The sequence below is a fragment of the Panicum virgatum genome, chromosome 4N (assembly GCF_016808335.1).
Source record: "Panicum virgatum strain AP13 chromosome 4N, P.virgatum_v5, whole genome shotgun sequence".
Lineage (NCBI taxonomy): Eukaryota > Viridiplantae > Streptophyta > Magnoliopsida > Poales > Poaceae > Panicum > Panicum virgatum.
This window is the reverse complement of record NC_053148.1, coordinates 37,283,541-37,296,845: the sequence shown is the minus strand read 5'-3', so window position 1 is coordinate 37,296,845 and position 13,305 is coordinate 37,283,541. Positions and strand designations below refer to the sequence as shown.

Below are 13,305 nucleotides of genomic sequence, written 5' to 3'. Positions count from 1 at the left end.
GCTTTTCATAGGGCAGCGCTCCGTTATTTGGAAAAAGAATATAGAGAATGCATGGCAAGGGGCGAGGAACCTCCGTTTGATCTTGAGGATTTATTGCGGCGTTACGGTTCGTCACCACCAAACTCGGAGGTTTCAGCTCCGCCATCTTATTCTGCGCCCGCAAGAAATCTGTTAGAACATTCTGCGTTCCAACGCAAGGACGGTTGAAAACATATGTGTTGTTGACCGAATTTTTAAATTTCATGTATAGTACTCCTTTGTTAAGTTCTGTAATGGATTAAGTACCCCTTTTAATTAATCAAGATGTATGATAGATATTGCATATCTTTTAATTATTCATGTTATGTTACATTTAGTTTAATTTAGGTTTGATATATTTTATTTATTCGATACGTGTAAAGAATTCAAATCGATTTATTTAAAATGCAGATGGACCGGCAATGGATGTACAATGCTGACCGACGTTCGAAAGAATTCATTGATGGCCTGCATTATTTTTTGTCTGTGGCTGAGGCAAACAAGCAGAATGGTTTTATGTGCTGCCCGTGTGTTCATTGCAACAATAACAAGGATTACTCATCTTCAAGAATCCTACACAGCCACATTTTCGCAAATGGTTTCATGAAAAAGTATGTTTGTTGGACGAAGCACGGAGAACAGGGGGTTACCATGGAAGACAATGAAGAAGAAGATTTTGACGACCACTTTCCCGGGAATGCTGGAATCGGTGCATTCGATGACGATATTCCCATGGAAGAGCCCGAAGTAGATGTAGCAGAAAATGATCCCAGCGACGATCTGGGGCAAGCATTGCACAATGTGCAGGCAGACTGTGAGAGTGAAACGGAGAGGTTGAAGTTCCAGAAGTTGTTAGAGGACCACCATAAGTTGTTGTACCCAGATTGTCAAAATGGATTTAAGAAACTTGGCACCACCTTGGAGTTGCTGCAATGGAAGGCGACAAATGGTGTATCCGACAAGGGATTTGGTGAATTACTCAAACTTGTTAAAAAAATGCTTTCTAAGGACAATGAATTGCCTGCCACAACGTATGAAGCCAAACAACTTGTTTGCCCTTTGGGACTGGAAGTGCAAAAGATACATGCATGCCCCAACGACTGCATCCTCTACCGAGGCGAGTACGAGAATTTGGATGCATGTCCCGTATGCAGTGCATTGCGTTACAAGATTAGAAAAGATGATCCTGGAGATGTCGAGGGGGAGCCTCCCCGGAAGAGAGTTCCTGCGAAGGTTATGTGGTATTTGCCTATAATACCACGTTTGAAGCGTCTGTTTAGAAATAAAGATAATGCTAAGTTGATGCGATGGCACAAAGAGGAACGCAAGAAAGACTCGATGTTGAGACACCCCGCTGATGGGTCGCAGTGGAGAAAAATAGATAGAACGTACCCTAAATTTGATTTGGATGCGAGAAACATAAGGTTCGGTTTGAGTACGGATGGCATGAATCCTTTTGGTGAGATGAGCAGTGGTCATAGCACTTGGCCTGTGACTCTTTGTCTGTACAATCTTCCACCATGGCTCTGCATGAAACGAAAGTTCATCATGATGCCAGTGCTTATCCCGGGTGCAAAGCAGCCCGGAAATGACATTGATGTGTACCTAAGACCATTGGTCGAAGAACTCTTATTGCTCTGGGGCGATGAAGGTGTACGGATGTGGGATGAATACAAACAGGAAAACTTCAACCTACGAGCATTGCTGTTCGTAACAATCAATGACTGGCCTGCTCTTAGTAACTTGTCAGGACATTCGAACAAGGGATACAAAGCATGCACACACTGTTTAGATGATACCGATAATATATGGTTGACTCACTGTAAGAAGATTGTATACATGGGTCATCGTCGGTTTCTTCCCATCAGGCATGCGGTACGAAAGAAGGGCAAGCATTTCAAAGGCCAAGCGGACCACCGAACAAAACCGATGCACCGTAGTGGTAAAGACGTCTTCAACATGGTAAAAGATCTAGAAGTTGTTTTTGGAAAGGGATCTGGTAGCCAACCTGTTCCGAACGAAAACGGAATGGCGCCCATGTGGAAGAAGAAATCTATATTTTGGGAGCTACCATATTGGGAAGTCTTAGATGTTCGTCATGCAATTGATGTGATGCACCTCACGAAGAATTTTTGCGTCAACCTGATAGCATTCTTGGGAGTGTACGGAAAGACAAAAGATACAGTAGAAGCACGTCAAGAATTGCAACGTATGGAAGAACGAGATGCCTTACATCCACAACAGCGAGATAATGGACGACAATACTTAAGTCCTGCCAGCTATACTCTTAGCAAGGAAGAGAAAGAAACCATGTTTGACTGCTTGAGCAGTATAAAGGTTCCATCTGGATACTCATCCAATATAAAAGGAATCTTAAATTTGGCAGAGAAGAAATTTACAAATCTCAAGTCCCATGACTGCCATGTGCTTATGACCGAACTTCTTCCGGTTGTGCTGCGGGGGATTCTGCCTGATAACGTCCGGTTAACCATCGTGAAGATATGTGCCTTCCTCAACGCAGTTTCTCAGAAGATAATTGACCCAGAGAATTTGATAAAGCTGCAAAACGATGTGGTGCAATGTCTTGTTGGCTTTGAGCTGATATTTCCACCATCTTTCTTCAACATCATGACACATCTTCTAGTGCACCTTGTCAAAGAGATTGATATTCTCGGACCAGTATTTCTACACAACATGTTCCCATTCGAAAGGTTCATGGGGGTACTCAAGAAATGTGTTCGTAATAGAGCTCGTCCAGAAGGAAGCATCGCCAGTGCCTACGGAACTGAGGAGGTCATTGACTTTTGTGTTGACTTTATTGATGACCTTAAACTGATTGGAGTCCCTGAATCGCGATATGAGGGGAGACTAACTGGAAAGGGTACATTAGGAAAGAAATCTTATGTCTGCACAGATGATTTCTCATTCAAGAAAGCGCATTATACGGTTCTTCAACAATCATCCTTGGTTGACCCATATATCGAGGAACACAAGAAAATTCTGCTCTCCAATTTCCCGGAAAAGTCTGAGGCATGGATTACACGTGAGCACATGAACACTTTCTGTAGCTGGTTGCGGAAGCATCTAATGCATAACATGGATATAAGTGAACAACTGTTCTTATTGGCTAGGGACCATCTTGGAATATCTTAACATACCAAGGGTACGAGATAAATGGAAACACATTTTATACGATAGCCCAAGATAAAAAGAGTACCAACCAAAACAGCGGTGTTCGTATGGATGCCACGGACAATAATGGAAAAAAAGACACATATTACGGCTACATTGAAGAGATATGTGTCACACCTTGAAATTTTTGGATTTCATGATGTGATTAAAATTAAAAATAAAACAACCATTTTCTCATAATTTTAAAATTTTCGCAATATTTAATTTTCTTTACAGGGAATTTAGTAAGAATAAATAAAATTGGTTGTTTTTCTAAATCTAAATGAGGTTGTTTGTTTGCATTCATGCAGCTTTGTATTGTTTTATTGCTTGTGGTTTGATTTGAATTTGAATTTCAAATCAAATTTGTTGAATTTTTTTGCAAAAAAAGAAAATAGAAAAAAATCTTTTCAGCCCAAACCAGCAGCCCGGCCCATTTCTTTTCTTGACGCGCAAGCCAAAAACTCTCGACCATGCCTATATAAGCATCGCCCTCCCCCTTAATTCCCCTACGCGTGCGCTGCCTGCCAAGATTCGCCCCCCTGCCGCCGGCCCTAGGCCTGCCGTGCGCACGCCCCCCTGCGCCGATCTGCTCTGCCCAGGAGCAGAGCGCCGCCCAGCCTGCCGCCCTCCTCCTCCCTCCGTTGTTGCCTCCAGGCCGCTGGCCCCCATGCGCTTCTCCTCTGTGCCGAGCCAGGTCTGCTCTGCCCTGCTTGCTTTTCCCTGTGTTTGCACTGCTGCCCCCTGCAGACATGCCTTCCTTCTTGATGCACGAGCCCAAGGGACCAGCCCAGTGCTGCATGCGCCCCTTGCATGCTCTGCCGCTGGACAGGAGCACTGCTGCTCAGTGCTGCGTGGCCGCTGCTGTTCCTTCCGGTTTCCATTCCCACCGCTACGATTCATCCTGCCATGGGTAAGCGGTAAAATAGTTTCCCTCGATCTCACCGTTTTAGATCCGTTTTGACTCGTTCTTGTTGCGTTAATTTTGTTTTAGAATAATTTATTGTTTAGTAGTGCTTTTATATCGTAGTTCTTGTTTTAAAAAAAAATATAGAATTAATTTGATTAATTTTCTCTTATCTTGTGTTTTCAATTAAAATTCAATTAAGTTTTTACTCCAATTTTTATAATTGGTGTTAACTTGACTAATATCAACTCAAATGTGTTTATAATATAATTTGTTAGTTCCACACGAATGAAATAAAGTTGTGCGTTTAGATGCTCTCACATGTCTGTTATCTAATTAATTGTTCAATTAGTGTAATTTCTACATAGACAATTAAATATAAAATTTGACTAAGTTTTTCTTATTTTTATAATTGCAAATATAATGTGAGTTAATTTAATCAAGGATATTTCTTTCAAATGTCCTTCACATGTGGTTTCTAAATTAAAATAAATAAAGTTTATAGTTCTTTTATTTCTTTATAACACAAATCTTTCGATAGTTGTATCTCTTCAACTGTAGCTCCGTTTTCCGTGTTTCTTGCGCCTCCGTAACCATAGCAACGAGCCCTATCCTTTAGTGCGCCCTTTTAAAGTCTTTCTTTTGTTTTGGTGTATTGTTCTTAGATGTATCTTCTTGTTTGCTTTGTATGTTTGCCCGAAGATTGTTCCGAGTAGAAGAATTGCTGTTTGAAAATTGAAGATCAAGAATTGCAAGTGAGCAAAAGCTGAAGAGCAGTGAAGAGCAGTAAGCGTAGCTTTTCGTTGGTGAAAGGCAAGTGACCCTAACCATACTTCTATCTATGCTTTATTTACAAGAGTACTATGATGATTTAATTGGAACATGGAGAACCACCCAAGAAAACAGTACAACCACAATACTATATGGCTCTGGTCTTGGCTGATTAATTAGAGACTCTAGCTTGTGACAGTCTTACCGAAAGGGCAAGAGGGGATGCATCGACGGGGTATAGCTCGGTCCTTTTGGGGCAATTGGTATTGTTTAATGGTCCTTTGGCAAGGTACCACCTCATTAGGACAGTGTTATGACCGCTTTGACTTGAAACCTTAGCGGATTGTCATAGATTAGGGAATCTTTGTAAAGGCCTCGTAGCGTCCCTATGCAATCACACCTCGGAAGTGTGGTATTGTGCCTAGCTAGCACATTGCGTGGTTGGGTTCAAAGTTCTTCGGAACTTTTACGCGAATTGTGGTGAAAGTGTACAACCTCTGCAGAGTTAAAACTAACCGGTTAGCCGTGCTCACGGTCAAGAGCGGCTTGGACCCTCACATGATTAATAAACTTAAAGATGGATATAAATCACATTCTGGTTATTTCTTGTGGCCTTGCTGAGTACCAACCATAAGTGTACTCACCCTTGCTTACTGCTGCTCAGAAGGAGAAGGTGTGAGAAGTATTTTGAAGATGATGCTGAGTTCTAGGCGTACGCAACCCCCAGTCGATTGCCTGTGAAGTTTGAAGCATTCGTTTCCAGGATAAGCTGTATAACTCTGATAGTGTTTTAATTGTTTTAGTTTCTCTTTTTCGTGATACTGTTACTGATTATTCACTTATGATGTCTCTATATGTATGAAACTTGATCCTGGCATACATATAGATATGCATTCGGTTTTCTCCTTAAAACCGGGTGTGACAGAAGTGGTATCAGAGCTGTATCGACTGTAGGACGTAAGCCTAGATAGCAATGGTCGTGTTCTAAGGTTTCCTTTGATATATAATCTATTTCCGTTTATTCCTTGACCCCCTCCATTGAATATTCTCTCTTAACTATTTTCCTTTCTCAATAAGCCTTGATAGCTAATCTTTGTCACCTGGCTATATTACCATTTGCACTTTCCTATTTTGCAAATGTAAAATCTTAAACCTTTGTACATTGGCCTACTCTTCCCTTAAAAAAATAATATTTGACCCTTGGTCAATTACACTTTGCTGTTTCTCAATACTCTCAACCTTTCTACCTATTCTTTTATCTCCTGATGAATCATTCCTTGATTTTCTGAAGAACTTATCCTTGTGGATATATCTCTCCTTTCTTTATTTTATCTAGCTGTCTCTGTTGAGCCTCTCCTCTTTATTCTCAAATAAATATCGCTTTGGATTCATCTGTTGACTTGAATTCCAAAGTATCTCTTCTGTTTCAAAATTATTTAGATTTGTGCCACGTATCCTAATGCCCGTCCAAGTCATCTGAAGGTTTGAGCTGCCAGTTCATCATGAGGAGTCAAGTCGAAGCGATTGGAAATTGTACCACTTACCCACATTCTTGCTCATGTTGGATGAAGGATTCAGAGCTCCACCAAAGAATCAAGCCTGAGTGAGATTATGACACTCCCACTACAATCACGAAGGTGGAGTCAACGCTGGACAAATTGAAGGAGGCATGTGTCATCAACGACGAAGCTGGAAGATATAATCAAGCTTAGGAGTACCCCTTCTAACTCTATTAACAACGTTTAGCATCGTCTTTGATTGTGTTGACTGGTGGAATTCAGTGTTTGCATGATGATGTTTGACTTTATGATCTTGTCTGATTCGTTTCTTTGTAATGATTGTTAGTGTATTGTGGGTCTTCTACCTACAATGACATCAGTTGCCTAGATGGGTTCTTCTTTTATACCTCCCCCTCCTTGTTATCCTCCCTCTTTCTACCTAATCCTTTGGATGTCAAGAAAAAAGTTCATGGCAACCCTGACAGCATTAGTATAAACCTCCAATCGTCTACAATTATCGACAAATGAAAGAAGTTGAAGACAAAAATGCTCTCGTCTCCTTTTTGCTACCCCCGTGTCTTTCTCCCCTCCACCTTGATTTATTTAAGTTGCGACCACCAAGAGTTGGTGAAGAGGATATCATGAACTTTACCTTGTTATTCAATCTTTCTTCTCTCTACTGACCTTATCCCTCCCACCCAAATAGATGGTGAGTCTCAATAGAAATCCAAAAGATAGAGCCAATAAAAGTGACCTCAACGTTCTAGCACAAACTCAGAGGCCACAAGTAATGGCTCCAATCATGGTAGATATCCGACAACTTGTTACAAAGCAAGCGTCATCCCCTGGGAACAACAACTCTGTTAGCAGTGATAACCATCAGATCACAACATTTTGGCTGTCATTTGATACAGAGAAGCTATTAGCTATGCAGGCTCAAGTCTTACAAGGAAGGATGCAGTCCAATATAGTATCACCTCATAGCATGGAGTTGGCCAAAGTAGAAGTCCCCACCAGACCAGTGAAGAGGCAAGTTGCTGAAGCATGGAACCGTCAAGGAAATAAGAGAAGTCGTGGAACACCAGAGCTAGAAAAGGAAAGACAACATAAAGATATTAAGACTCCAGGAATATGTCAATGTTGTGAGCATTATGGTCGTCCATGTCTCCAGAAAGAAGATAACTTAATGACAGTAGAAGCAAGGCAACATTACCATTCGGATATCAATAGGAAGTTGTCTATGCAAGATCTAGACTTAGAAGGAATTGCTCAAAATCTGACTATAAACCTCGAGGATTGGACTATCAGTTTCAAAGAATTTCAGCTTAAAAGAAGCAAGCAGTCCAAGAAACCAGTTAGTAAAGCAAGCTAAGAGAAGATGGAGTTTCCACAACAATTGGCAGATAGCAATACTCGGCTCAGTTTCAACCAACCACAGCCTAAAGTTGTTCAACCTCCATGTGACCACTCTATCAAGAAGGATCCTGATATACAAGCCATTCCACCAATAGCTAGGGAGGAGCAGAAAAGTAGTCGAGATGGACATATTAACAGAGTGTTGTGCTATAATGTGGTAAAGAAGGGCACTATGCCAATAGCTGTCCAACAAAGCATAAGAAGACCAGGTCCCATGATCTTGGATTATATTGCCTCAAGTGTGGAGAAGACGGACATCTTGCTAGTTGGCGTCCCAATAGCCCCGCACTCGGTCAGACATCATTAGATGGCCCCCTTGCCAGGACGGATGATCAAGATACTTCAGCCAGATAAGGATGCCATCAATCCCCAATGCTCAATTCTCATGCCACCTCGAGTCGCCAAGATACTAAAGCAAGACAAGCATGTTTCTACAAAACAGCGGATGCCTAAGGATATTTGGGAAGATCGGAATTTTATGGGTGGCTTAATTTCGTCACTTTACTTGAAGGTTAAGTGATGTTTATGAGGACCTCGGAGATGATACAAGACACCCAAGCCAGAAAGAAGCAATCCAGCTCTACTCAAATCACTTTATCAAGGAATGAAGGAACTTCTCCAAAAGATGGGTTAGAAGAGCCGAGGAAAGAGTTGACTATTAAGGGTGGAATTATACTGAGTATACGTGAAGTGTTTTGTGAGTTACCAAGAATCAAGAAGTATGCCTGAGGAGATATTGTAAGAAATTATGTGTTGGATACTACCTACCTAAACCTTTATCCCTTGCTAGCCTTGTGAATCTCGGGACGAGATTCCTTTTAAGGGGGTAGTTCTGTCACACCTTGAAATTTTTGGATTTCATGATGTGATTAAAATTAAAAATAAAACAACCATTTTCTCATAATTTTAAAATTTTCGCAATATTTAATTTTCTTTACAGGGAATTTAGTAAGAATAAATAAAATTGGTTGTTTTTCTAAATCTAAATGAGGTTGTTTGTTTGCATTCATGCAGCTTTGTATTGTTTTATTGCTTGTGGTTTGATTTGAATTTGAATTTCAAATCAAATTTGTTGAATCTTTTTGCAAAAAAAGAAAATAGAAAAAAATCTTTTCAGCCCAAACCAGCAGCCCAGCCCATTTCTTTTCTTGACGCGCAAGCCAAAAACTCTCGACCATGCCTATATAAGCATCGCCCTCCCCCTTAATTCCCCTACGCGTGCGCTGCCTGCCAAGATTCGCCCCCCTGCCGCCGGCCCTAGGCCTGCCGTGCGCACGCCCCCCTGCGCCGATCTGCTCTGCCCAGGAGCAGAGCGCCGCCCAGCCTGCCGCCCTCCTCCTCCCTCCGTTGTTGCCTCCAGGCCGCTGGCCCCCATGCGCTTCTCCTCTGTGCCGAGCCAGGTCTGCTCTGCCCTGCTTGCTTTTCCCTGTGTTTGCACTGCTGCCCGCTGCAGACATGCCTTCCTTCTTGATGCACGAGCCCAAGGGACGAGCCCAGTGCTGCATGCGCCCCTTGCCTGCTCTGCCGCTGGACAGGAGCACTGCTGCTCAGTGCTGCGTGGCCGCTGCTGTTCCTTCCGGTTTCCATTCCCACCGCTACGATTCATCCTGCCATGGGTAAGCGGTAAAATAGTTTCCCTCGATCTCACCGTTTTAGATCCGTTTTGACTCGTTCTTGTTGCGTTAATTTTGTTTTAGAATAATTTATTGTTTAGTAGTGCTTTTATATCGTAGTTCTTGTTTTAAAAATAAATATAGAATTAATTTGATTAATTTTCTCTTATCTTGTGTTTTCAATTAAAATTCAATTAAGTTTTTACTCCAATTTTTATAATTGGTGTTAACTTGACTAATATCAACTCAAATGTGTTTATAATATAATTTGTTAGTTCCACACGAATGAAATAAAGTTGTGCGTTTAGATGCTCTCACATGTCTGTTATCTAATTAATTGTTCAATTAGTGTAATTTCTACATAGACAATTAAATATAAAATTTGACTAAGTTTTTCTTATTTTTATAATTGCAAATATAATGTGAGTTAATTTAATCAAGGATATTTCTTTCAAATGTCCTTCACATGTGGTTTCTAAATTAAAATAAATAAAGTTTATAGTTCTTTTATTTCTTTATAACACAAATCTTTCGATAGTTGTATCTCTTCAACTGTAGCTCCGTTTTCCGTGTTTCTTGCGCCTCCGTAACCATAGCAACGAGCCCTATCCTTTAGTGCGCCCTTTTAAAGTCTTTCTTTTGTTTTGGTGTATTGTTCTTAGATGTATCTTCTTGTTTGCTTTGTATGTTTGCCCGAAGATTGTTCCGAGTAGAAGAATTGCTATTTGAAAATTGAAGATCAAGAATTGCAAGTGAGCAAAAGCTGAAGAGCAGTGAAGAGCAGTAAGCGTAGCTTTTCGTTGGTGAAAGGCAAGTGACCCTAACCATACTTCTATCTATCCTTTATTTACAAGAGTACTATGATGATTTAATTGGAACATGGAGAACCACCCAAGAAAACAGTACAACCACAATACTATATGGCTCTGGTCTTGGCTGATTAATTAGAGACTCTAGCTTGTGACAGTCTTACCGAAAGGGCAAGAGGGGATGCATCGACGGGGTATAGCTCGGTCCTTTTGGGGCAATTGGTATTGTTTAATGGTCCTTTGGCAAGGTACCACCTCGTTAGGACAGTGTTATGACCGCTTTGACTTGAAACCTTAGCGGATTGTTATAGATTAGGGAATCTTTGTAAAGGCCTCGTAGCGTCCCTATGCAATCACACCTCGGAAGTGTGGTATTGTGCCTAGCTAGCACATTGCGTGGTTGGGTTCAAAGTTCTTCGGAACTTTTACGCGAATTGTGGTGAAAGTGTACAACCTCTGCAGAGTTAAAACTAACCGGTTAGCCGTGCTCACGGTCAAGAGCGGCTTGGACCCTCACATGATTAATAAACTTAAAGATGGATATAAATCACATTCTGGTTATTTCTTGTGGCCTTGCTGAGTACCAACCATAAGTGTACTCACCCTTGCTTACTGCTGCTCAGAAGGAGAAGGTGTGAGAAGTATTTTGAAGATGATGCTGAGTTCTAGGCGTACGCAACCCCCAGTCGATTGCCTGTGAAGTTTGAAGCATTCGTTTCCAGGATAAGCTGTATAACTCTGATAGTGTTTTAATTGTTTTAGTTTCTCTTTTTCGTGATACTGTTACTGATTATTCACTTATGATGTCTCTATATGTATGAAACTTGATCCTGGCATACATATAGATATGCATTCGGTTTTCTCCTTAAAACCGGGTGTGACAATATGGGAGCTGGATTACGGTCCCAATTTCAAGGTGCCTCTATTTCGTTGCCAATGGGTTAAGCTATCTGGAGGAGGGGTAACAAAAGATGAGTATGGGATGACAATAGTTGATCTCAACAATCTTGGGTATAGAGACGAGCCATTTGTCCTAGCCCAGGATGTCGCTCAGGTTTTCTACATTAAGGACATGTCCAGCAAGCCAAAGAAGGGGATCAACAAGCAAAAGGATGAGCCTGAGCGACACATAGTTCTATCAGGAAAGAGAAACATCGTTGGAGTGGAGGACAAGACAGACTTTTCAGAAGAATATAATAATTTTGTTGCCATTCCACCTTTCGAAGTAAATGCTGATCCATGCATCCTGCTAGCCAATGATGATGCTCCATACTTGCGCCGTGATCATAATCAAGGGACATTTGTGAAGAGAAAGTCTGTTACCGCTAATCCTTCATGTACTTGAATCATTTTATATTATTGTATAAAAACATAATCGCAATTCGAATACTTTTATTATATATACTGTACAATTATATTTTATGTGTTATTTATATTATTTTATATATTTTTCACTTAATTACTAGACTCAATTATAATTTTCATTCAATAATGGATTACTCAACTAATTTTATTTATTTCATGAAATTACATTCACATTAACACACTATACTCTCACTAACACACACAATCTCACTAACACACACTATCTCTCAAACTCACACACTACTCATTAATATCATGAAATTGCTTAATTTTATCTAAAATTCACTTTTTAAATGTTAATATCGTGATAGAATCCACTTTCTATCGAAAAGCAACAGTTTGAAAAAAAATTTCACCTAATATATTTTTGCATGGTCAAAATAACAAATATGATTTCAAAAAAGTTAGATATTTCATTGACCCAATCACTTGAATGAAAATTAATTATTTCTGTTGCGTGTATCAAGTTTATATAGAGATAAGAAATTTTGTTCCATAATTTTTGGAATCATAATTTTATTAACTGAATTAACAAATGAAAGCCAATTTTAAAAGAGAAGTTAAAAGAAACAAAAACAAACATAACATTAGGCGGGAACGAGGGAAAACGGGCCCCTTTTGTCCCGGGTGGTAGATCCACCCGGGACAAAAGGTGGGCCGCGGGCTGGGAATTTTCCCGGCCCGCCCAAAAACCCCTTTTGTCCCGGGTGAATCCACCACCCGGGACAAAAGGTCCTTTTGTCCCGGGTGGTGGTTTCACCCGGGACAAAAGGGGGGGCCTTTTGTCCCGGGTGAAGCCACCACCCGGGACAAAAGGTCCTTTTGTCCCGGGTGGTGGATTCACCCGGGACAAAAGGTCCTTTTGTCCCAGGTGGTGGATTCACCCGGGACAAAAGGCCCCCCCCATATATTTCCTAGCTTCCTCCCTCCTTCGCCCTTCCTCCCTCCCGCCGTCCGTTACCCTGCTCCCCCCACCGCTCGAGCTCCCCGAGCACCGCCGCCGTCGACGTCGTCGCCCAGAGCCCCGCCGCACGAGCCCACGTCACCGAGCGCCATCATCCCTGCGAGCGCCGCCGCCGTTGACGTCCGCCGCCCTCGTCTTCGCCGCCCCCGGCCTCCACTCCGCGCGCGCATTGGGTATACTAGCAAGCTGTTGTAAAAAAATCCGTCTTTCATCGTATTATTGGTATTGCGCACCGCATTGGACATGGAGGATCTGATAGTGTTAGAATCGATTGATGAATGACTATATATGATCAGGAGCTAATTATTGTTTTCAGCGTCTTGAGCTTTGAAGTAATTTATTTAAAGGTTGAGAAGTAACATGCTACCAGAAGAAATTAAGGTACTACTAATAGATGGATCACTAATCTAGCATTGTGGAACAATAACTATGTAGATAATTTTTACCAGAATTCTGGCAATTGTCGAATGTAGTAAATGTTAGCAAGGCATTAGGTATTGTTAGAAACAGAACTACCGGAAATAGGTAGCATCATATACCTGTGAATTGTAAGTAAACCCCATCATGAGTTATTAATTCTTATTAGTCCATATTTGTACATATCCCGCTGATGAATTTTTTTATGAAAGGCACAGTTTTGAAAGCAGAAAAAGTAAAACACTACTCTGCTTTTCTATGTGCATGAATAGTATGCTCATCTTTTGATGGATCACGTCAAATATTGTACATGAATCTGTATTTGCAACGACCTTCTTTTTTTGATAGTTATTTG

The 13,305-nt window shown here is 41.1% G+C and overlaps 1 protein-coding gene across 1 annotated transcript; it reads left to right on the top strand.

The window, feature by feature from the left end:
* Positions 1 to 444: 444 nt before the first annotated feature.
* On the top strand, positions 445 to 11,513 carry LOC120670774 (the record flags this gene model as incomplete). Its single annotated transcript, XM_039950917.1, has 5 exons — positions 445 to 1,477; positions 1,577 to 2,109; positions 2,263 to 3,022; positions 3,148 to 3,313; positions 11,087 to 11,513. Coding segments are annotated over exons 1-5 (2,919 nt in total), but the record flags the coding sequence as incomplete, so codon positions are not given.
* Between the last annotated feature and the right edge of the window lie 1,792 nt (positions 11,514 to 13,305).